Source organism: Sceloporus occidentalis, unplaced genomic scaffold, assembly GCF_023333645.1.
Source record: "Sceloporus occidentalis isolate IW3139 unplaced genomic scaffold, rSceOcc1.0.p SCAF_1, whole genome shotgun sequence".
Lineage (NCBI taxonomy): Eukaryota > Metazoa > Chordata > Lepidosauria > Squamata > Phrynosomatidae > Sceloporus > Sceloporus occidentalis.
The window spans coordinates 308,467,036-308,493,575 of record NW_028316981.1 but is presented as its reverse complement, the minus strand read 5'-3'; the positions used below and the strand labels follow the sequence as shown (position 1 = coordinate 308,493,575).

At 43.1% G+C, this 26,540-nt stretch overlaps 1 protein-coding gene across 1 annotated transcript in view; it reads right to left on the bottom strand.

The window, feature by feature from the left end:
• The window catches only part of LOC149324215 (lipoxygenase homology domain-containing protein 1-like), a 237,886-nt gene that overhangs the window by 20,428 nt on the left and 190,918 nt on the right, over positions 1 to 26,540 (bottom strand). Inside the window, exons 35-36 of the mRNA XM_089487726.1 lie at positions 24,546 to 24,663; positions 12,508 to 12,685 (exon numbers count right to left, since the gene is read on the bottom strand). Coding sequence (XP_089343852.1) covers positions 12,508 to 12,685; positions 24,546 to 24,663 — 296 coding nt within the window. The remainder of the gene's footprint in view (positions 1 to 12,507; positions 12,686 to 24,545; positions 24,664 to 26,540) is intronic.

Here is a 26,540-nt window from a genome sequence, read left to right as displayed (position 1 = left end):
AACAGTACAATTTAAAACATTAAAAAAAAGTACGTTAAAAAGAATTTTTAATCTGGTCCAACATCCCAGCCTGCCTTTATCGAAATTCCTAAACACCTGTGTGAACAGGTAGGTCTTCACCTGCTGCCAGAAGGCCATCAAGGAGGGAGTCTTTCTGATTTATTCCCTGAGCAAGGAGTTCCAGAGTCTAGGGGCAGCCACCGAGAAGGCCCTCTCTCGCGTTCCCACCAACTGTGTTTGTGATGGTGTTGGGACAGAGAGAAGGGCTTCTCCAGAGGATCTCAGAGTCCTGGCCGGTTCATACCAGGAGAAACGTTCTGACAAATAGTGTGGACCTGAGCCATGTAGGGCTTTGTAGGTAATAACCAGCACCTTGAATTGTGCCCGGAAACAAGCTAGCAGCCAATGAAGCTGTTTCAACAGGGGCGTTGTATGGTCTCTGTAATCTGCCCCTGTTAAAAGCCTAGCAGCTTTTTGAACCAGTTGAATTTCCCAAACACTTTTCAAAGGCAGCCCCATGTAAAGCCCATTATAGTAGTCCAAATGGGATGTAACCAAGGCATGTACCACTGTGGCCAAATCTGACCTCTCAAGGAACGGGTGCAGCTGGTACATAAGTTTTAAATGTGCAAAAGCATTCCTGGTCATAGCAGAGACCTGGGCCTCCAGGTTCAAAGCTAAGTCCAAGAGTACCCAAATATTAATGTCCCTAGTATGTTCCCCAATGGAAGCAGCTGGGCATTTTTGTCTGATGTGGAACATCTCCATTCACTTCAATGCTGTGGAAGTAGGGCTGCACATTTGATGGATTAAGGTGCACATATACATTTAGATGCACATTGGGTTGTGCAACATCGTAATTGGCCAAAAAGGCAGAGTTGCACAACTGTTGCATAATACCCTGAGTAAAAAGTTACTGTCTGTCTCATTAACGTTGGATAATAGCCATTGTGTACCAACAGCATTCCCTCCAACATTTCACAGATGAAAACTGGGACACATATGGGCAAGAGACACCAGAGTGTGGTTAAGACGGCAAAAGGTACTAATGAAAAAGAACAAAGAAGGTCGAAAAGGCTGCAGGAATTTGCCTAAGCATACTGGGAAAAGCAAGATTCTCTCCCCTCCTTTGTTCTCTTCTCTGATGAGTTAATTTAGCTTAATTTGCAGCAATGTAAGTAGGCTGAGGACAGAGGGGAGAAATGAGACTTTTTAAAAGCAGATGAAAAAGTGGGAAAACAGGATTAATTGAGATTGCCCTTCCCCAATCAGGACAGATTGAAGATAAGCAACAGGCTGTTCTCCTTGATACCAAAATCAACTTTGAAAAGGAAGTCCAGAACTCTCTCTCTCTCTGTTTCTGTGTTTTTGTGACTGAGAAAGAGAGAAAGTGCAAGGGAGTATGAGAATGAATGAACAAACTAACGAAGGAATGTATAGAATAGAAAAATAAAGATTCAGGTGCATAAATAAAGGCAAATATATATATATATAGTGGAGGCAAGGACATGAACCCATTCAGATGAAAACTGATTGTTTGAAATTGGATTTAACTTTTCATTTACCATTTTAACAAAGTCTAAGGAGGGGGCAAAGCATGTGGTTTGATTCTGGCATTTGCCAAGGGCTCCAAACAAAACCAAGTAAAGCCGCCTTTTCTTTTACTAGGAGCAGGTTCCCAATTAACCCAAGGCCTTGAAAGTTAAAGACCTAACAGTTTCTCAGTAAAAAAATAAAGATTCCTAATGGGATGGAAGCCATATGAAGGCTTCTTGCTGTGGCATTTAGTTTAGTTTGGGAGCCATTAATAAGGGCTGAGAAAGAAAGGAGCAGGAATAAAATGCAGAACCCAACGTACACAATGGTCCCATCCCATCTTGCCTACCTCCTCCAACAACTTAAAGGAGGCGCCCTTTGGATAGAAGGAGGGCACAGCACCCACACACAATGAAATACACCCAGGAACTGTTGCAATTTTGATATATTTCATGGAAACATTCCTAGAAAACAAAGAAGCTAAACATAGCTAAGGGGGTAGGCAGCTGCAATGCAGGCAGAAGTCTTTGAAAGAGTTCTTCTTCTTCATCATCTTCTTCTTCTTGGATTGTGGATGCATCTACGCTGCAGAATTAATGCAGTTTGAAGCTGCTTTGGAATTATGGGATTTGTAATTTTGGGAGATATTAAGCCTTCTTTGTCAGAGAGCGCTAGTGCCACAACAAACTACAAATCCCAGGATTCCGTTGCATTGATCCATGACATACGACTCCCAGTTTAATGTATTCTTCCCAATGTTTAGCTTTAATATTCATTCTTGTAGTTTGAATCCATTAATTTGAATCCTAGCCACTGGAACAGCAGAAAACAAGTGTGGTCCCTCTTTTCACTAAGAACCCTTCAGCTATTTAAAGATGGCTATCATATTGTTCTTGTGTGCGTTCAAGTTGTTTCCAACTTATGGCAACCCTTAGGTGAACTTATGGGGGGGGCTTTGGAAACATTTGTTCAGAGGAGGTTTGCCACTCTCTTCCTCTGAGGCTGAGAGCATGTGGATTTTGTGGCCAAGCCAGGGAGTGAACCCTAATCTCTAGAGTCATAATCCAATACTGAAACCACTTGGCTACCATATTATCTTTCCATATTTTCTTCTCCACCATACATACAGTGGGCCCTTGGTGTCCACTGGGGTTTGGTTCTAGGACCCTCCATGGATACCAAAATCTGTGGATGCTCAGGTCTCATTAAATAGAATGTCAGAGTAAAATGGTGTCCCCTATATATAATGGCAAAATCAAGGTTTGCTTTTTGGAATTCATATCTTTTTGGAATATTGTCATGTTAAGGAAAAAGCAACATGGGACATACAGTGATTGAAATAAAACATGTATGTGAGAGTCAGTGTGACTCAGCAGAAGCAAATCAGAAACCACACAGGTGTAAAAGGTAATACAATTAACAAGTCCTGAATGCCAAGGACAGAAATGTAAAGTAGTTAATTGAACACACCTGAGAATTGTTAAGTGGTCAAGGCTGAGATGATGAAATCATCAATTCTGGATAGAAACAAGAGACCCAATGAGAATGGATGTACACGCCCACTGGGTGGAAACTGACAAAGAGTGGGTGGTATGATCCAAGGACTATAATAATGACTATGAATCCCAATGTATTTTGTGGGTAGTAGTTGGGTAGTATTGGAGTAGTGAGGAGTATTGTTGTGTTGGATAGTTTGGAGCTGTATATAGTAGAATAAAGTAGATCTTTTATATAAGACTACTGAGTTGTCTGGTGTCTTGACTGAAGATACAAGAACCAGCTGGATCCTGAAGAAGTGGGAAGACTTCTGTGGAAGCAAGAGTGAGAAGGCTTGGAGAGTTTGTCAGGGTCTTCAGCCTATTCTCTGTAACTCTGCTGCTTTAGAGCAAAGCTTTATCCACTGGCCCAAACTGGTCAGCGTCGGTGCGCAACAAGGTGGTGAGTTCGAGCCAGAGGTGAAGAGCTACAACTCCCATCATCCCTGACATGTCAAGCCGTGGATAAAGACTCAGTGGCTATGATGGGCCACCTGTATTTTCTTTTTCCATGCTAAACTCCCTCAGCCATTCCTCACAGGAATTAGTTTCAAGACCTTCTTCTGGGCATGTTCCATCTTGTCAACATCCTTCTTAAATTGTGGCATCCAGTACTGGAGATTTCCAAGTAAAGTCTGACCAATGCAAAATGAAGTGATATTATCTCTTGAGCTGGACACTATATAGTGCACCTGCACCAAGCGCAGGCTTGCCATCCATGGTCTGAGCTTCCACGAACAGCAAGCCCCGGCTTTCTGAATGGGCGTGTGAGCATGTGGTGACAGATGCAGGACCACGCACCGATTGAGAAGAATGGGACTTAAGGTCCCGCATTTTTTACTATCCGTAGGGGGATCCAGAACAGATCCCCTCAGATATCAGGGCACACTGTAGGTCTGTTGATGCAGACTAGAAATGAGTTAACCTTTTTGCTGCTCCATCATATTGTTGACTTGTAGAATTCAAAAATATTTCCGTCTGTAAAATCAGTATGGAAAGAGATTTTGTAGCACTTTTGAGACTAACTGAAAGTTGATAGCATGAACTTTCATAGACTTGAACCATTCCACCAAATGCACCTGAGGGAAGTCTACAAAAGCTCACACTACCAGCTTCTTTCTTTCAGTTAGTCTCAAAGGTGCTACAAGCTCTCTTTCACTTGACTTGTGGTAAGTTTGTGGTCTGCCAAGATGCAGCGATCCTTTTCACATGCCCTGCTCTCAAGCCAGATGTTGTTCATTTTAAATTTGAGGACCTGGTTTTTTTTCTGCCCAAATGTATGCCTTACATTATCTCTGTATAAATTCATTTTGTTAGTTTTGGCCCAGCAATCCAATTTGTTAGAGTCATCTTGAATACTGATTCTGCCTACTGAGCTATTAGCTGTCCCTCCCAGCTTGCATTGTCTGTAGATTTGATGAGAATGTTCTCTGTTCCATTATCCAATTCATTTATAATGAAGTAGAATAGCAGTGAACTCAAGTCAGGCCCATGCGGCACCCCACCAGTTACTTCTCTCTAAGATGATAAGAAACCATTGGTGAGCATACTAAGGGTGCTGTCTATCAAGCAGCTACAAATCCATTTAAACTGCTAGCATTTTACATTGCTCACATTTTACCATTTTATCTCACTGAAATAAAATACATAGCATTCTGCTAATTTACCAAGCTTGTAGCTGTGTGTGTGTGTGTGTGTGTGTGTGTGTGTGTGTGTGAGAGAGAGAGAGACAGAGATAGAGATAGAGATAGAGATAGAGAGAGATTAATATGGTATGCCTTGTTTTTGAGAAATCCATCCTGGTCATAGCATTATTTCCCAAGTACCACCATTAGGGTGAATCTCACACACACATATATGTTTCCTATACTTGCAAATGCTTCTGCACTTTTTTTTATTTAAAAAAATTAGCTTGTTTCCTATAAATGAATGTAACTACTGGTATTCACATTACTTCTCAGAGGGGTGGGTGGGATTCTTTATTGGTTTCTATGGTTGCATCCATTGCAGAAATAACTGACGCTGCTCAATGCTATGAAATTCTGGGAACTGTAGTTTTGTGAGACATTTAGCCTTCTCTGTTACAGTTCCCAGAATTCCATAGCATTGACACAAGGCAGTTAAAGTGTGCCAACCTGGATTATTTTTTGCACTGCAGATAAAGTCTAAAATGACTAAACTGAGGCTGTTGTATATTGAACATATCCATGAGATGATGTGACTCATTGGAAAAGATGTTAATGCTTGGAAAAATGGAAGGCAGTAGGAAAAGAAGACTACATTACACATGGATTTATTCAATCAAGAAAGCCACAACTTGAGTTTGCAAGACCTGAGCAGGGTTCTATTCATAGACTCACAAAAAGTTGATAGCAAATAACAACAGTACAATCTTTCACATGCTCTTTTTGTCTGGATCAGTTATTTCATAGTGGAGTAGTTAGGAGCATGAATAATGACCTTATTACCTGCTCCTTTCCTGAATCATCATCACATTCAAGTTGTACAATGCTTTATTAGACTGATGAAATCTTTCTTATTTAGTATAAAAAAATCCTTTCCACCATTTTATTTTTAAATGCTTATTTTTTCAACAACTCCTTCATCTTGACGCTTTGTCCAGTACAATACCATGAAGGTCTCCACAGAAGTAAGGCCCACTGACTTGAGGCATATAGCGTGATGGTATCAGCTTTAATCTTGCAGGGAGTACTCACTTGGAAGTAAGTCCCTCTGACTTCAGCAGGACTTTGCCCATAAACTGAGGCATACAGGCTTGCAATTATCAGCCTATAAGCAGTTTTATTTTGGGGAGAGTTAGACTGGGAGCAGAGAAAGAAAGTTCAGCTGCTGTGAGGAGTTTGCCAAAAGAATCCCTCCTTTAGGAGAGAGAGAGAGAGAGAGAAAAGTGTCTTGTTTCCTCCATCTCAGTTTTGAATGCTTCTGAAGTGACTTCAGTGGGATTCAAACTACAGAAAAACAAATTCCAGCTCAACACTGGGAAGAACTTCCTGACAGTAAGAGTGTTCAACAGTGAATGTGGTGCCACAGAGAGTGATGAGTCTCCTTCTTTGGAGCAGACGCTGGATGGCCATCTCCTGGGAGTGCTTAGATAGTGTATTCCTGCATGGCAGGGTTTGGACTGGATGGGCTTGGTGGTCTCTTCTATGGAGATTATCACATGTGGTTTTAAAACCGCAATTGCAGTTGTAAAATAGTACTTTTGGCAATACCTATCGCACAATGTTGCATCTGAGCCCGTAGCTGCTGTGCCTCCCAAGTGTGGTTAGGGTATCCCTTTTCATTGATGGGGAAAACCTATCAATAAGCTCCCAATTGTGCTGTAGTCTCATTAGTCCTCAGGTGTAAAATGTCACTGCTGCAGAAGTTGCGATATTGACAGTCACATCGTGTTATAGTCTCTTCCTCTCCCCCCATCCCTCTGCTCCCTCACTATTCCCAAGCAGCCTGATTCCATTCCCTCCCCTATTTTTTCTTTAAAAAACCACCTTAAAGCACCATAACATAACTCTGGAATTTTGTCAAAACATAAAAATAAATTTTTAAAAAGCTGAAAAGCATGCTGGGTAGGGCATAGGGCACAGTGCTGAGGTTAAAGGGGAGTGCAGAAGAGAGTGCAATGGCAGAAACAGACCCAGTTGCATGAATGCAGAGTAGTTCAATAATGGCTGCTCTCAAACCAGTCTGTTTCCTTTTTCTTTAACTAGTGCAATTGCTGTGAGAATGGGGCTTGTTATGATAATGTCCTCTGATTCTTGATTCTGTCCTTCTATACCTACACTCAGAAGGTAGTCCTTCTGCCTTTGCCTACTTGGATGGGGAAAAACTAGGAGGATCTTGCACATGGATCTCTTCTCTGAGGATACAGGGAGAAAGGGTGAGAGGATGAGTGAATTAATAGATGGGTTACTGAGGAAAGAAACCACCCACGCTCCTGGTTCCACGCTGCTGCTTCACAGCATGTGAAGCTGCACGTGCAGACACTGGCCAGAAAATATGGCCAAATACAGCCAGGACGAATGGGAATGGTATGACTTTGCTAATGAGACAGACATGACCATTATGGGAAGGGAACAAAGAGGGGTGAGGGATCTCAGGAGGATAAAACATATCCTGCAGTCAGAAGAAATATCAATTGTTGCTTTTTTATCCAAAAAGAAAAAGGTACTATTGGTGGCTTGAGACCACAAGAATGGTTACCAGTGACAACAAATGTTTGCATGTGCCACGTGAATTGCAAATTTAGATCTGGGAAAACCACTGTCAGGTGGAGATAGAGAAATCTTCACCTCATTTGGATTTGCCCATAGTTAAAGTTTTATTAATTAAGCTAACAGGGCTTCTCCCCGCCTTTTTGAAGATGGAGAAGACATCTGCCACTTCAAATCTGCAGGGACTTCACCTCCAGGAATGATCACAGATTTACAGCAAAAGGTCTGAGAGTACACTGGTGTGTCTCTTTAGGGTGGGATGGTAGGAATGTGATCCAAGGGGTGGAACCTTGTATCATCTGTATGCAAAGCATGGTCTTTGTTGTCACTCAGGACTCCATTGGCAGCACTGCAAAAAATCTGCACTCAATGTTCACCCCCTTCAGCTCAGGGTTGCTGTTTGGTGATGGCCCTTGGCCCACAATGTGCGCACATTGGGAAAGAATTCTATTTCTTTAGGGCTCATTCCTAGCCCCATAAGAACTGCAGTGGCAAAAACACCAGAGAGCTATGGGACAGTTTGCACATCATGGCAATTGCAGCATCTATCCTGGCTACCACACCAAGTTAACAGCTCTGCATTCTATTGTTATGATCCATTGTAAACTGCTGTGGGGAACATTTGGTCAAAGAGTAGAATATAAATCTTGATAATAAATAATAACCAGCCAGCAGCTGTTGCAATAGCTGACTGGATGCTGGTAAATAGGAGAGACTGCTTGGGATATGGGATGAAAACATCCTTAAAGCCTGCAAGGAATTTGCAGCATCATTTCTCTCCTGTTGCTAACATAACATACATATCAGGTCATTGTCTCTGCATTGGGGAGGTGCTGCAATTTAGCAAGCTCCAGACCTGAAACTGTCTCAGTCAGATGTATGGTTATGTCGACTGCAGTATAATCTGATCAAAAACAAGCGCTTCTCATTCATTCTCTAATTTGTTTTCCCCCCGCTGGCTGCCTCAGCTCATAACAAGATAGAACCATCGTTAAAGCCCATCACCCTTCATTTCCTGAAAAGAGGAGATGTATTGGCTGATGTTGACATCTGCAGTTTCCTCTTTCCTTTGGCCTTTGTGAGCCTGAGCTCAACTTCATACAGAAATATATTTCATGTCATGATAACAACAGTTGCACCCCAAGGAATGCTGAACTCACAAACATTTCATTGGATTGCAGCATTCTCAACATTTTCATTTTATTACAATTTGATTTTTTTCAGAGCAGAATCTGGAAACAGCACTTTTTAAAATGACAACTTCTAGGCCAGAATGCTGGTATATGTATGCTGTTATAAGGGACAGTTATTCTATCTATCTATCTATCTATCTATCTATCTATCTATCAATCTATCATCTTAAGCCTGGATCCTCTTCTCCAGTTAGGGCAATGGAGTGAGAATCTTATGGCACAAGCATGATTTAAAGTGTGTGTGTGTGTTTGTTTGAATGAGCACTAGAGCAAATCAAACCTGAACTCTCTCACTAGAAGCCAAGATGACTAAACTGAGGCTGTTGTATAGTGGGCCCTTGGTATCTCCTGGGGTTTGGTTCCAGGACCTCCCTTGGATGCTCAGTTCCATTATACATAATGTAGTAAAATGATGTCTCTTATATAAAATGGCAAAACCAGGGTTTGTTTTTTGGATATATATATATAGTCATGGATGGTTGAATCTGTGGATGAAGAAACAATGGATATGGAGGGCCAACTGTACTCACTGGAAATGGATATGGAGGGGCAACTGTACTCACTGGAAAAACCTTGTATGGCAAATACTGTGCCATTGTAGCTAATGTTTCAAGTGCTGTGCCAAATGACATAATCTGGGGGATGCCCCTTGTGACATCATCAGGGCCCACTTTTTGTGATATCACAAGGAGCCACCATGAGTTCTCAGGTTGGTTCCTGAAATCTCAAGGCCTAGGATAGTCTCTGCCAATATAAGGTGAGTTTTTCAATCAGCACATAGTGGCAATGGGACAGCAACAAAAACTGTACCTGCTAGCTCAGGGGTAGGCAACCTTTTTGAGCCGGGGGGCCGGGTTGCTGTCCCTCAGCACAACTGGGGGGCCGAAGCCGGGGGGGTGGAGCCGCATGCCAGGACGGAGCTTCCACTATCCGGGGGCGGAGCCACATGTCAGGGGCGGAGTTTCCACCCTCCGGGGCGGAGCCTCATAATAATATAATATTTGCAAGAAGCTACTAGGGCCGGCAATGCCATAACACAGGAAAAATGCACGCACACTGTCTCAACCCAGAAAAGAGCAAGCAAGTCCATGTGGGGGGATTTTGCAAAGAGAATACCAAAGGATAACAACAACAATAATAATAGCAATATTTGTAAGAATGGAAGCGACTAGGCAAGGCCACAAAACAGCAAAAAATGCATGCACACTGTCTCAACCCAGAAAAGAGCAAGCAAGTCCATGTGGGGGGATTTTGCAAGAGAATGCCAAAGGATAACAACAACAACAATAATAGCAATATTTGCAAGAATGGAAGCGACTAGGCAAAGGCCACAAAACAGCAAAAAACGCATGCCACTGTCTCAAACCACTTTCTTTCTCTCCCTTCCTCCCTCCTTCTCACTCCCACCCTCCCACCCTCTCTCTCTCTCTCTCTTCTCCCTCCCTCCCTCCCTCCCTCTCTCTCCTCTCCCTCTCACCTTTTCTCTCTCTCTCTCCTCCCCTCCCTCCCTCTCTCTCCCTCCCACCCACCCTTTCTCTCTCTCTCTCCTCCCCCTCCCTCCCTCCCTCTCTCTCCTCTCCCTCCCACCTTTTCTCTCTCTCTCTCTCCTCCCCTCCCTCCCCCCTCTCTCTCCTCTCCCTCCCACCCACCCTTTCTCTGTCTTTCTTCCTCCCCTCCCCTCCCCCCTCTCTCTCTGCCTCCTCCTCCTTCCCCCCCCGCCCCTCCATTTATAGGAGGGAGGAGGAGGGCGGAGCCAGGAGGGAGGTGGGCGCAGCCAGGAAGGAGGTGGGCGGCGCCCATTTGAAGGCCCGGTGCAGCTCCTGGAGCCCAATTCAGGGCTCCATAGGCCGCATCGGGCCTCCCAGGGGCCCAGTGCGGCTCCTGGAGCCCGTATCAGGGCTCCGGAGGCCGCATCGGGCCTCCTAATGGGCACCGCCATTTTGAAGGGCAAAATGGAGGCCGGAGCGGCCGAAATCGGTGGCGATTTCGGCGGCAGGAGGGACTGGGGGCCGGCAGAAAGGCGCCCGCGGGCCGCATCCGGCCCACGGGCCTGAGGTTGCCAACCCCTGTGCTAGCTCCTGAGAAGCTAGGATGATGGCAGAACAGCTTTCTGTCCTGATAGAGATGGGTTTCATTTCCACCATCAATGGCACTTTCTGCCACCTCTCTTCTTCCTCCTCCTAGTTAGTACAGCCCATAGGATTGATAGGATTGCATCTCTAGAATTCTCTAGCCCCTTTGGCCAGTGGAATTCCCATGGGGATTCTGGGGGCTGAAGTCCATAAAAGTACCTTTTATAAGCATTGGTGATGATCGCACAAGCTTCCCTCCTGGTGCTGTTACGGATTTTTAACACCCAAAACAGCAACAATTCTTATCACATTACAATGCAATCACGTGATAACAGGTTATCCATGCATCTTATCACGGTACTGCCCCGTTTACTCATTAGCTCTCTGAGATTAAGTAAGTAAAGTCAGACCCCGTTAAATCCCATTGTTCTTCCCCTGGTTGAAAAGTTTGCCAGGGCATGGCATGGGTTGTTGTGCAATCAGACCCCTTTAACTCCTGATGTTCCTGCCCCAGATGAAAGATTTGCCTCCTCAGCACTAACAAGTACAGTTGCCCCTCCTTTTTCGTGGGGATCTATTCTTGACCCCCTCACAAAAAAGGAGTTTCACCTATATGCAAGCCTCATTGGCTTGAATATAGGTGAGGGGCGCGCAGCCCATTCTTCCCCACTCCATTCGTCCCTCACACATAAGCGAGTCTGAAGACTGCGAGAACAGAGGGAGGACTGTATTGCTTTCATTGGAAAAGGGGTGTTGCAATCGAACACCTTTAAATTCCCTTTCTCTCTGAATTACCCCTGAATAACCTATCGCATATACTTCAAGAATGGGTTAACTGCGGGACTGACAGCTATTCATGGGATTTTCCCCTTCATTAAAAGCAGCGGCAGAAGCACAGATTGACTACAGGATACCTACTGTCTAGCCATGATGTGGTGCAATAAGATCCATCAATTATGACAGATAAAGGGATATCAAACTGCATTAATTCTGCAGTGTGGCAGCAGCCCAGGGTTCAGATCTGGGCTTAGTCATGGAAACCCACTGGACAAACTTGGGCAAGTAATATTCTCTCAACTTGAGAGGAAGCAAATACAAACCATCTCTGAACCAATCTTACCAAGCAAACTCTGTAACAGGATAGGATCGCCATAAGTCAAAAACAACTTTGAGGCACATAACAACAAATCCATAGGAACTCTTCAAAATAAAAATTCAAAGCAAAATTTGGAGATTCTTCTTCTGGCAGAATGTAAAAAAGCCCAGAGCTTCAATAGATCTCCTGAAATTTCTCAGTATAATTTTGCATTTCCCTAGCCAGTGTGATGTAGCTGACAAGGACTCTAGAAATCAGAGTTTGAATTCGTGCTTGGCCATGGAAACCCACTGGGTGACCTTGGGCAAGTCACATTCCTTCAGCCTCAGAGGAAGACAAAGGCAAACCTTCCATGAAAGCCTTTGACTTCATATTGTTCAGAGAGGGTTTGCCTTTGTCTTCCTCTGAGGCTGAAGGAATGTGACTTGCCCAAGGTCACCCAGTGGGTTTCCATGGCCAAGCACGAATTCAAACTCTGATTTCCAGAGTCCTAGTCAGCTACACCACACTGGCTAGGGAAATGCAAAATTATACTGAGAAATCTCTGAAGATGCCAGCCACAGATGCTGGCGAAATGTCAGGAAGAAAATCTTCTAGAACATAGCCACATAGCCCTAAAAACCCACAAAAAACCTCTCTGAACAAATCTTGCCAAGAATACCCTGTGACAGGTTTGCCTTAAGTTCACCATAAGTCAGAAATGACTTGATGGCACACAACAACAACAACAACAACAACAACATGCTTTCCTGAGACAGACCTGCTGGCTTAACATCCAGTTGTAATTTTAAAAACTGTAGGTAAAAAATCTGGAGTAGATTCTCATAGAAAATGAGGATGTACCTCCAATGTCACTGGTTTTAACCTGGACGGTATATGTTGTGTAGTCCATCATCTGTTCACCATCAATCATTGCTGGCATTTCCCACTCCAAGGTAAGCTTGTCGCCCCATTGTTTTGAAAACCAGTCATTGTATGTAAAGGTGGTCACCTCCTGAGTGGTCAGATTCTTCATGATGATCTAGGAAAAATCAAACCAATGGAAAGTATTTTAGCTTCAGTTTAAACACTGGTACTTTTGAGACCTTAAAAGAGAACAAGGGTATATAAAGCAGGGAATGATGCAGTCAGTGAAGCCATCTGTCAGGGCTGCTTTGATTGTGCATTCCTGCATGGCAGGACATTGGACTGGATGGCCCTTGTGGTCTCTTCCAACTCTATAATTCTATCTGAGTAGAACCTCACATTTAGATAACACACACACACACACACACACACACACACACACACACACACACACTGCCTTATTATTGTTGTTGTTGTTCATTTGTATAGTGCCATACATTTGCATGGCACTTTACAGATACAATCAATTTAAGACATTAAATCTGATTCATACAATGTACAAATATAAGAAGTAAAATGCACAAATAAAGTCAACAACTGGAGGAAATATTAGTCTGAGACCAAACATAAATAACACATGGCATGTAAGGCAGCATGGAGCAGGAGTTTTAGTGTTGGCCTAGGACAATGGAAGACCAGGGTTCAAATCTCTGCTCAGCCATGGATACCCATGGGTGACTCTGGGCCAATCACATGCTCTCTACTTCAGAGGAGGGCATTGTTACATCTCCTCTGAACAAATCCGGCCAAGAAAGCTCCATGATAGGTTTGTCTAGTGTTGCCATAAGTCAGAAAAGGTTTGAATGGGCATATCAGAGGAGTTTTGCAAGGTTGACAATCGTGCCTAATAATGATAACAGCAAGGTCAGAATGAGGTGCTCAGAAATGATCACATGGTTGGGTGCCTCATTTTGATCACCCATGCAGACAGGAAGAGTTAGACATTTTGTATGGTTATATATATATATGTGTGTGTGTGTGTGTGTGTGTGTGTATGTGTATATATATATCTATATATATATCTATATATCTATATATATATATATATATGACAATTGTCAATAAACATATACACCTTTGTAATTTCACAGCTCGTGAAGAAGGGTTCGCACCTGAAACGTGTCAGCTGAACAAATCAAATAGCCTTTCATATAACAACAAAGCTTAACACACTTCTTTTCTCACAAGAACACTGGAGTATACCTCTTATATTGCACCATGCAGACAGGACCTAGGTCTCAGGTTTTGGCCCAGAACTCACAGGGCCTGGGATGATCCTGAACTGACAACCCTAACTACAAATGAAGATATTTGTATAAGTACAAGCCCTAACTGATACAATTTTATCTTTTCAATAGATTCCCTGATTAATTGTTATGAAAAGGGGGGGGGGAGTATTTGGGAAAAGAATTACTCTTCTATTGTCTTTTCACTGGCGCAGGAAAATTAGAATATCATGTATGCATCTATCCAGCAACAAATGGTTAATTACAAGGCTGATGGCTTAATTTGCTTCTTGTCTTGCCTACTTAACACTGACAGTGCACCATCTGTTTTGACATTCCGGCTCTACCCCCACAAGTACTCCCGTATGTTCTTTCTCAAATACACCTCCGACAAAAAACTGAGGTGAGCTCAGATCAGTGTTCGCACCGCATGGATGTCTCACTGGAAATCTACTGCAATAAATTTTGGAGTACATTATTACTGCTCGGTGATGGAGCCTAGGAGCTCTGATGTCAGTAGGGCAGACAGTCTTCTCCAGCTTTTAGGGCAGATTTTAAAGGAGTTATCCAAGGTACTGAACTAAAATCGGTTTGGCTAGTTCCTTAAAAGTTTGGATTAAATGCCAGAATTGAGTAATTTCCCCACTGATGTTAGAGCTACCAGCATCCACTGTCCTTTGGCACTCAAGGGGATACCATAGCATGCCCCATGGCTTTGTTTGGGAAATCAAGATACAACACCAACTAAATGCAACTGTTGCACAAGAGTGAAATTCTGCAGTTCATATAATAGGGTTGTAATTATTGGCTAGTTTCATTGTTGAAGGACACAATGAGTAATTTTAGCAATTTTCTTCCCACAGTGAGAAAGCCTTCAAAGCTTTTTCAAAGAATATTCACCATTCAGGACAAATTCTGTGTAAAATTCAGATGGTTTTTCTGCACTGGAAACAGCTTTAAAGTGCAGAAAATGCTGGAAGTTGGAGGCTATTCTGAACAAAATGTGCATGTGATTTGTGTGTGTGTGCGCGCATGTGTATTTTCTGTGCAGGAGAAAGCATTTTGGTGCAGAAGATATCTACAAATAACTTTTTGTGTGCGCAGAAAATGCTTCCTACACAGAAAATTGTTTTCTCTGCCAATTTTTTTTTTAAAAAAACAAACCTTGCAAATTTTGTGCAGAATAAGTCCCATACTGTGGAGAGTCTAGTCATCAGAGTTTCCCAACACCTCTGAAATATATTTTGGACCAATTTTCAAATATGTTTGTGAATTCAGAAAAATCACCTATAGCACACGAGCTGCAGCCTTTCTCTGAGAAGGTAGCTCTGGCTATAGTAATATATATCTTAATTACATCCCATCTGGATTACTTAACACACTGTACATGGGGCTGCCTTTGGGAACTGTTGAGAAACTTCAGTGGATCCAAAATGTTGCATCCAGAATGCTGACTGGGACTGCTTAGAGAAAGCATATAACTCTTGTTAAAACATCTTCAAAGTGCTGGTCATGATCTATAAAGTCCTATACAGTTTAGGTCCAGGCTATTTGAAATATTCTATCATGACATATGAACCTGTCAGAGTCTTAAGAACCACAGTGAAAGACTTTCTCCTGGTCATGGCACCATCACAGGCTAGTTTGGTGATGACATGAAAAAGAGAGAGAGCCTTCTCAGTGGCTGCTTCCACCCTTTGGAATTCCCTTCCACAGGAGGCTAGGCTGGCTTCCTCTCTGCTCTCCTTTCACTGGTAGGCAAAGACCTTTTTGATCAAGCAGGCTTTTAATGTGTAATTGCATGCAGGAAAACCTCTTATTGGAGGGATATGCTTTCTTTTTTGTATGTGTTTTTACACTGTTCATAGCCTATTGTTTTACACACTTTATTTTGTCATTCCTATTTTGTAAAGAATCCTTTAAATATAAAATGTATGCATCTGGCAGTCTTGAGGAGGATCTTGGAGATCTCTTGTTGCTGGATACTATATCCACCCACCCCTTGAACTCAGCTCAACTGAAGTACAGAAGTCCTGTTTGAATAATGTGTAGCCAAAGAGGTATTTAGTGCCAACTTTATATTTTGACCAGGCTTGGAAGGTGACTTTTAGAAGTAATACACTTTATTGCTGAAATGTTTAGAAAGTACTTCATTCATGCTACTCACTACTGTTGGTGTCAAGTTGATTTTGACTTATGGCAACCCTATGTTCAAGAACCCGCCAAAAGCCTTGGCTACAAACTGCCCTGCTGTGATCTTACAAACCCACAGCTGTGGCTTCCTTGATTGAATAATGCCTCCTAATCTACACATCTCATCTTCAGGTACTATGTCTAGTTCCATTTTAGATTGTTCCATTCTCATTGGGTTTTCAAAGCAAAAGTCTTTAGGAGATGTTTACCACTGCCTTCTTCTGCACAGCGCTAGCTTCTACAGAGTTAGCTGTGGAGCCACTGCCATTGTCTCTCAGAAATCCTCTGCCAGTGTCACCCTCCACTACTGCTGCTGCCCAGTAGTTGTTTGGCACATTTAGTCTGGCTCCCCCCCCCCCCCCACCTAACTTGGGAGCAAGAACATCACTAGGGGAGTGCGGGGATGCTGACCACACTGGCAACACCTCAGAATGGGTGAACACCCATTGGAGCAGTTGCTCAATGTTCGTCCCAAGATCCCCTCACCCGCTCCACCAGCCAGGGCACCTCTGCCATCCATCAGCGGTGGCTGATGTGTGATCTTTGGGGTCTGAAAGGACTGCTGGTGGGTTTGGGAAAGGAGGTTACTGGTAGTGGCAGCAGCATTGACTCCCTTCTGCAAAAGGAAAGGTGTCCACGGCTATCCCTGCTGCCATTGCCTCCCTTTCTCATTTGGTCACAGCAGAGGGAGCTTGGTTGATGGAAGGGGTGGCTGGGGCCTGGGGTGTGACAGCATGAGTTACCATATTGGGGTGACATCAATCCTAGTGATGCCACTGCTTGGGAGACCCTACCACCAGCAACGCTACCATCCGTATTGCTTCTTGCCTCACTGGAGCACACAATCCCATAACCACAGAGAGCAGGTGCCAAGGTGGAACTCACTACTGTGCGTACAAAGTTACTTGTTGTATTACTCAATATCCCCTGGCCCATTATTTTGTGTTACTTCAAAAATGACAAATCACAGTGATCAGGGAATCATTTTCTGGTTTTAAAAAGCCCTTAAAATAACCTTTAAAGTAACCAATTTTGTAATTGTGATAATGAAATAAGTGCAACATTGGTACTTAACACTTGTTATGGTACTTTTGAAAGGTAAGTTAGTTATCCCTTGTTACAAAAGAAATGTGACATTACTAATCAATGTAAGAAAATCATTGGTCTCGGCTTGGGGTCCATTGAGATGCTTTCAATGTGGGGTTCTTTTTTAGTGACCCTCCCCTAACCACTGCTCAGTCATTTCTTTGTTCATTTGCTTAAATATTTATATCTGGCCCCTTATTGTGAAGTCTCAGGACAGTATATGTGCATAACATTATAAACAGTTTAAAATAATTCATTTGTACATTGGAAGAGAAAATTACCCTCCCAAGACTTTAACTAAAAAGACATGTTTTGACTTGGTAGCTTGAAAAAACCAATGTCAGCATCCATCACACCTACAAGGGGAGAGCATTCCACAGATTGATGTCATAGTAGATTATATTCTCTCCTATGTTCTTCCCCATTGAATACTAGTGATAAAAAGAGTCACCCTTTGGTAGATCTCAGGATGTAGTCACACTGCAGAATTAAAGCAGTTTGACATCACTTTAACTGCCATGGCTCTATCCTACAGAAACCCTGAGATGGTTTCCCAGGTCTCTCTGACAGAACAGACTGTATACCTCACCAAACTACAAATCCCAAGATTCTGAAGGATAGAGTCAAGGCAATTAAAGTGGTGTCCAACTGTTTTAATTCTGAAATATGGATATACTGTTAGTCCTCAAGGAGGTATATACAAGGATGGCCTTCTCTCTCTTGGACTGGAGTTATCCATCTCTTCATTGTATGCATAACTTGGAGAGGACATGTGAACAGGCAATGGCCAGAGTGTGGAGATAATTTGTTAAAATAATTTGTTACTCATAATTCATTCCATTGAACAAGGCCCTCTTCTCGGCTGTTTACGTGTTTAAGAACTGCTGTCATGTCTCTCTCACCCCTCTTCTTTCTTCTCTTCTCCAGGCTAGATAGATCCACCACCCAGTTCCTTCAACCTTTCCTGCTTCTCACATGGCTCACCATTTCATACCCTCCAACATCTCCTAGAAGAAAACCATGTTATGTATGACCAAGCAACATCAGAGTGTGGTCAAGAGGGCCAAGGTTATTAATGAGGAAAAACACACAAGCTAGGACAGAGTGCAGCAGTTTGCTTTTGCATGAGCCTATTGGGAAGGGCAGGATCCCACCCCTTCCTCTCCGCTCTCCCTGATGAGTTAATTGAGTACAAATTAATTTTCACTTTAAACCCAATCTGCAGAACTGAAGTAAGCTGAGGACAGAGGAAAGTGGGAGGAGAAATTTTAAATTTTTAGACATTTTAAAAGCAGTTGACAACAGAGGATTCATCAGAACTGTTCCTGCCAAACTGGGATAGTTGGAGGGTATGCCAGTTTTGTTTCCCTCTCCTGAACTCCTTCTAGTTTCTTCTCATACTTCTTGAAGGTTGGTGCCCAAATCCCGTACTTGAGGCATCGCCTCACCAGGAGTTCCACCTTCTCTCTTGGCCAAATGTAGTCCCACTGGTGTGGAGAAGTCTTTGCACAACTTGCCCTCTCTCATATACTGTATGTGGGAAAGATCCACCCTCCCCCATCAGCTCACATCTGTTACCACCAAAGTTCCCTATGAAAGCAGTTGTTGCACCACAGAATTCGGAAAAGTTACATGTATTGCCATGCTAGCTGGAGGATTTAGAGACACGTGGAAGACACAGAGATTTCTGCATTCTTTGTGCCTGTGTTGTATGGTACACAGATTTTACCATTGATAGAAGACATTTCAGCAGTTCTAAAGCAGCAGGTGTTTTCTTTTCTTTTTGTTTTTCCTTTATATTGCTACTATACTCAGAAATATGCAATCACTCCTTGAACGTAAAATGAAAATTTTAAAAGTGCCAATATATAAAGCAGATTTTTTAAAAAAAACAAACAAACTTGTGCATACATAGCCCAGCTGAAAATAACTTATATTATTATTATTACTGTGTGATATAATAGCATTTAAAAAAAGAAAAGAAAAGTGAAGTCACAAAGAGAACGTCAATATTTGGCACACTGTATTGGAGAAAAATGGAGAGATACATTTTGCAACTGCAAAAACAAAATGGTATAAAAATATAACAGGGACTTAACTTGCAATTGGCTTTTTCAGAAATGGTATGCATTCAAGGCAGCCTTGGCCTTCCACCACCCCATGATCTGTAACATTATTTCAAAAAGCCTAGGGTAGCTACTATTTTATCCCCCCTAAGGATCTCTGAGCTCCTATCACAAAAGCAGATTTGTAATTCATTGCAGGTGCAGTGGCATCATGCCAGAATTCCCTCCCAATAAACTCTAACAGCGGAGAGTCCATTTGGGTAAAATTATAGGTTGTGCTTGGCTTTGCTCACAGATCTTTTAGGTCTCTGCTGGTCCTGCCATGATAAGACATGGGTAACTGGAGGAAACATTATCAAAATATGTGACCTTGCCAAGAAGAAAGCAGACTTGCCTTATTACTCTTTCTTGGGATGTAAAAAAAGAATAACTGAGTAATGGAAAGCTCCCCGTAGGAGGAAGAAAACACTTGAAATGAAGGACACACCATTGTTGAGAAGGTACTTAATCTGTCCTCGGGAAAGGGATGTACCTCAGTGGCAGAACATTTGTTTGCATGCAGACAGTCCCAGACTCAATGATTGCTCTCAGGTAGGCCTGGGAAAAACTTCACTGAGAATGTAAAGAGGTGCTGCCAGTCAGTGTAGGTAGCCTCAGGCCTGGGGCTGAGTCCAACCCTCCTGGGGTCCCATTGAGTTTCCCTGGATAGCCATTTCCCTTTCTCCATGAATGTTGGCATAATTTTGTGGGTTCTCAGCTTTCTTATGAGGAATTTCCCACATCATAAAAGATTGAAAAACCTGCAGTAAGACTTAGGTACTGAGAATAGCATACTTCATCTAAGATATATTGTCATTTTCGGTCTTGCACTTTTTGCCATTGGCACTGCCACCACTGGAATGTGGCCACTGAGCCTTCAAAGTGACCAGGCCTTGCAGATGCAGGATTGCAGTTCCCACGTCTGTCCTCGGGGAAGGGATGTACCTCAGTGGCATTCTTCAGTGGCATTCTTCACCATTATCAGCCTAGGACTGATAGGACATGGAGGCCAACAACGTCTGGAGAGCCAATGATTCCACATCCCTGGTGCAGATGATGCTAAATTAAATGGATGAGAAACCTGACTCAGTATAAGGGATTGCTTTCTATACTTTATGAGAAGATGGAGAGGGAGAAGCACTGCTTTGAGGCTGTCTTTTTTTTTTTTAAACAGAGCTAAGATGTCTTATGACTAGGCCAGAGTCTATATATTGCGTTCTTTCAAGTCGCTATTGACTTATGGTGACCCTATCATGGGCTTTTTTGTTAAGATTTAGTAGGAGAGAGTCTGACTTGCCATGGGTTGCCATGGCTGGATCCAAACCATGGTCTTCCATAGATCTAGTGCAACATTCTCACCACTACACCACACTTATGCTGGGACAGAGCATCTGCAGCCTTAAAAGAGGCACAGATAAAGATGAAAGTGTGAATCTTTTCAACACTATGTTCCCAAACCCACATTTTCTGCGGAGACACAAATGTCACCAAGAAAAGTCAGTAAATCTTTTCCTAAATTTCATTCTCATTTAATTTTACCTCGTGTGTGTGTGTGCATAATTTTACATTTTTTTCTCTTCCCTCTGATCAAGTCAATGAAAGATGCACCAGTTTCAAAGATGCATTCACAGTTCAGAACTTATTAGGTGCAAATGAAGCTGCTTTTGCTATTCACCTGTGCATTTTCTGCAAAGAAAACAAGTTCCTGCAGATAATATCTTCTGCACAGAAAATACAATTTTCTGTGCAGGAAACCTGTTTTCTTTGAGAAAGCCACTTTTCAACAATTGATATGGATTTTTTAAAAATACTCTTTCCATGCCTACACCAGGGAGAGGTCATTTGTAGAAAAGAGTGACATCTCAGTGTGGGATGCCACTGTTTGTAGGCAGAAGTACCTGTACAGCTAAGCATCTCCCCTCTTGACTGCAAGTTCCCCATTTAAAGGATATCTTTGCCTCCACATTTCCTTTTAAAGAAAACAAGCTTAGAAACCCTGTATATCCTTTTTAATATGTGATTTTACTCCAAATGCTCCTGTCTCATGAAGGCTAACTTATGTCGCCTGAGGTTGCAAGAAGGTGTCGCAGTATGCTATTTGCAGCCACAAATTGGGGAACCATATTGTAAAGTGGAGGTGGGCAACTTTCAGGGTTTGGGGGGTGGCATACACACACACAGTTTTAAAAACGTTCTCTTTAAAAAAAACAACATTCTTCTAAAAACATCCCTCCTTAGGAATGTGGGAGGCAATTTAACTGTTTTGTGGGCTCCTGGACAATTTTATTCTCAGGAGAGGCTATTTTCTAACAACGAGTACATCTACATTGTCGAAATAATGCAGTTTGACACCACTTTAACTGTCATGGTTCCATCCTACAGGAAACTGCCATTTTGTGTGGCACCAGGAGTCTTTAGCAGAGAAGGCTAACTGTCTTGTAAACCTATAAATCTCAGGATTCCATTGGCTGCAACTACAGCACTTAAAGTCGTGTCAAACTGCATTATTTCTACAGTGTAGATGCACTCTGGGAAGGGCAGGGGAGCAAAATTGTTATCACTATCATTATAACTTTAATCATCATTAGCTGAGATCCTGCACCACCAACAGAATGCATAATTAATATCATTTCCTTCTTCTAAGCACGCAAACCTTCCCTCACAGCCAGCAACTGCATTAAGCAACAGATGCATATTCTGTTGGTGATCTGGGCACAGCAGGATGACTTTTCCAGCCCCTTCTACCAGTGAGTGAAGTTGTGATGAGGAATTGCAGTGAGGGAAGTCCTACTTCTGCTAGATGCAGCCTTGCTTGCTGGCAGAAGCAGGTTGGAAATTTCATCCTGATGTGCCCAAATTGCCAGTAGAAGGGACCTCTGTAGCTCAGAACAGTTTCCTGGAGTTTAAGGCAGGATTTAGGGGTTTGTGATTGTGGCAATGGGGCCACTATTGCAAAGAAATAGTATAATTGAATACAGAGCAGTTACTAATGCATAACTCTAGGTTACAAACCTGTAACTGCAATACAGGAACATAACATCACAACAGCATCCTCAAGGAGCTACACTTGTCCTGCTCTTGCTATAAGCATATATTCTTGCAAGGCGATGTCCCAAACTGTTGTTTCAGTGAGTAGGCTAGATAGGCCTACTTAGAATATTAAGAAAAGCCCTGCTAAGTCAGACCAAGAGTCAATTTGATATGATACCCTGTTTCTAATGGTGTCTAGCTTGACAACTTCAAGGAAGCCCACAGGCAGAGTATGACAGCTGTAGCACTGTCCATCTATCCATCTGTTTTTCCTGCATCAACATTCAGGGATTTATAAAGGAAAAAAAAACTGTGCAGAAGTACATGATGCACAGTAACATATCATAGTATTTTGCTATATGGCCAACATGGCTACCCCTGAATATGTTTTCAGCAGTACATGATGATATTCTACATGTATAGGTCATGCCACTAGAACAAGGATGGACAAGGTACAGGCTGTGGTCCACATATGGCCCTTGTGGGCCTCCAAATGTGGTCCTTGAATGCACCTGTAGTCCTTCAAATCCTTCATAAAACCTGAATGTTTGTTTGTTTGTTTATTTATTTATTTATTTATTGGGCCTCCCATGAGAAGACTGAAAGACTTACCATGCAAGCTATTTGCTGTATGGGGCAGGGAGTAGGGTGTGGCAATCCTCCTCCATGGAGGATTGTCAACTTCTCCTTCCCAGACTGCAGTGTGGCTGCTACATTGGCTGGGAATAAGTGGGAAGCATCAGCCAATGATACTGAACCTGGGATGATATGCCCAAGTGGAATGGATGTTTTCACTCTGGTTTGGTGAGGGGTAATTTATTTCACAGCCCCCATGCTGGCTCAGCAGTCCTACTTGGATCATCATCCCACCTGCCCACCCTTTTCTTTCCTGGGGGATATTGTGGTTTTGGCATTGTATGTTTGGTTTCCTAGGGTGTCATGCCCTGCTTGTCCTCTGAGTCTGAGAGCTTTCATGAAGAGGCTGAGAGCCCAGGGGTTAGGCCAGGGATGCATCAATACCAGCAGCCCCAGGAGGTGAACCTGCAGCCAGCACAGGGATAGAGTTCCCAGCAGCCAGAGGAGTCTGCCTCAGATGAAGAGCTAGATTTACCAGTGCCTGCCCCAATGGACAGACACCAGTAAAAGGATAGACGCCAGCATTCTCAGTGTTTAAGTAAGAAGCAGGCTGCTAATAGGGAGAACTTGTGAGATCTGCACAGGTTATAAGTATCCCAGTACCTCCCTCAGTCTAGTATGGTTGACAACCATCCACCATGGTGGTGCCTGTTGCCTTGAACTGTGCCTGGAAGCTGGCTATTCTTTCAGATTATCCCTTTGGACTGCTTGACTGGACTGACTGCTAACTTGTGAATGACCTGAACTGGATTAAACAAGCCTTGTTTTTGACCACTGCTTTTGCTACAGATGCTTTGGTGAGCCAAACTCTCATTCTCTCCCTGTTCCTGCTTGAGACGCTGAGGTTTCAAGCTGTGACTTTGGCTAGCTTCCCATAAAAGGGGGATCTTTGTGGTTATGCATTTATTCCTGATGTTTTTGTCACAACTGTAGAGGGGTGCTCGATTCAGGACATCATTCACTATTGTCCAGTGGGCATTGGTAACATATGGGGAGTCCCTTTATGGGCCTCGGGGTATGTGGGTAGGAAATGGTGTCATCCAGGTAGAGGCGGATACCTTTCCAGCACTCCCTGGTAACAAGGGATCACACAGGGCACTCGGGCACCTGGCCGGAGATGGGCTCATCGATCAATATACAGCTTGGTCGATACCTGGATCAGGAGCCAGGCATTTGACCAACCCTGTAAATACAGGTGTAATCAATAAAGTTGTGGCCATGTTTTATGTAGTTCTTGGTGCGTACCCTTGGACTAGCAATGGCTACCTACTCCCAACTGGCCCATAGCAAACAAGCAAACCCCCAAATTGGCCAGAATCGATACCAGAGCTTGCAATATCACTCCCACTAGTGCAAGTGTGCCACAGTTGCTTTATTAAAGAATTAGATGAAAATCTGCAAACTTTCCACTGATATCCCAGTTTTTGTCATGTGCCTTCTTTTCGAACCTATGGTGACCCTAAGGTGAACTTGTCACAGGGTTTTCTTGGCAAGATTTGTTCAGAGGGAGTTTGCCATTGCCTTCTTCTGAGACTGAGAGAGTGTGAATTTTCCAAAATTGCCCAGTGCATTTATTTGATGGAGCAGGGATTCAAACTGTGGTCCCCAGAGTCCTAATTCAACACACAAGCCACTGTACCATGCTGTCTCTTTTTACAAACAGTAGAAGAATTAAAAACAACAAACAATTATGCTCTACCTCTTCCAGAAACCAGTCTGGGCGACACCCTTCCCCATCAGTCCATATCCTCATCTTCCTAAGCGGTGCAATGTCTGGGATCTCCATTATAAAAGTATCTCTTTGGCCAATCTCAAATCTGCAGGAATGAGAAATGTCCTCTGATTAGCTCTCTGTTGGCCTTGTAGGCTTACACACTGGCCCTCCAAAAAGAGGACAGAAGATGGCACAGATCTGCATAAACTGCCAATGTGCTAATGTAATGGTATAGATGCAAGCTGAAAAGCAATCACTATAATTTAAATAGAAATACCGACCTGTGGGCCACCAGCTGGCCATTGTTGCTTTGTGAATTTGCGCTTGTCACAAGTGAGATTCATGACCAGATGGCATCCTGGCCCAACTGCATTGTAGCCTGTCTTGGGACCTTCCTAAGACATACTTTGGCAAAGCAAAAGCATGTTTCTTCCTCTGACAGTTAAATCATTCCTGACACAGAAGTTGAGCCGTTGCTGGAGCCAAGTTCCACTCTTTTTAGACAAGAGTCACTTTCCGTTTACTCAGGTCAAGTCTGTGGCCTATAAAAGGGTTTTACTAAGCCAGCCTTCCCCAACCAGATGCCCTCCAAAGGTGCTGGTTGCAGCTCCCATCATCCCCAGATAACATTTGGAAGCTATGGTGGCCAGTGGCTGGTTGGATAGCAAGTTTACACTTGGTATTAAGCCAGGGGTTCCCAAACTGTGGGTCGGGACCCTTTTGGGGATCGAATGACCCTTTCATGGGGGTCGCCTAAGACCATTGGAAAATACCTATTTAATTACAGTTATGAAGTAGCAACGAAAATAATTTCATGGGTTTGGGTCACCACAACAACATGAGGAATTGTATTAAAGGGTCGCGGCATTAGGAAGGTTGGGAACCACTGTGTTAAGCAAAACAGAAGAGAGCTGTCCAAGGTGCTATCTCATTCCACAAATAGGTTCACCCCATTAGATAGCTCTAATGTGGATCCTAGAAAGAAGCCAGCCTGCAAGTCAAATGGTGCTGCTGCTTCAGTACTGCAAGCCCTGGTTCCACTACATCAGTGATTCTTAAACTATCTGTTTTGGGGGACTGGCAATCCCACCCCCCACCCCCCAGATTGACAGGAATCAGCACCATATTTGTGCCCTTTGGCTATAGTTCTTTTTTCTTTTCTTGGAAATTCTTCAGGAACCAGCAACAGATGGTTGGGAACCAGCATTTGAGCATGGACCACCACTCTGTATAGCACTGAACTACACTTCTTTCATCCGCACCCTATGTAGGTGGCAGGATCATCCATGGCAGAGTGTGAGGAAGGTCTCCAGTTCAATCCCTGGCAACTCCAACATCAGATACCTTCTTGTGTACCTGTTCAGGCTGAACAGTTTATTATCACCCTGCTCCATCTTAGGTCACATTTAAAGGTTCTGTTCATAACTGTGTTTGATTCAGATCCACCCGCTTGCTTTACAGCACTGATTAAATTATACAGAGGATATTGCTCCTAAGGGATGGACTGGATAGCAAGAAAGGTCTTGGGATTTGTAATTTATAGGCAAGCAAGAGAACAAATCTGAAAAAGACTAACAAAAGAAAGCCATGGTGGGGAAGGAGAGGATGGTGCAGATAAATGGCTTGGCACATTGCCTTCTTTGGGGATATAGACTCATTTCTCAAGAGAGTTTAATTTGGCATCCATGTCCTCGTGTCCACTTATCAATATTTGTGTTCCCAGGAGCTATTGTGCAGCTAGGGGTAATGTAAATTAAATTGCCTTATTATCTGGGACAGTTTTAAAAAGATGTTTCTTTCCCACGCATATATCACCTTGGATAATAATAAAGAAAGGGAAGAATTATAAGCTTCCTTAGTTCCAGGTCTGTGGCTGAATTCACTGCACTGATGAATCTAATACAGCATTATTCTGAAGTGTTATCCAGTCTCATGTGTATTTTGCAGTTCCATGAAAACAGAATTCTGGAGAAGCCATGA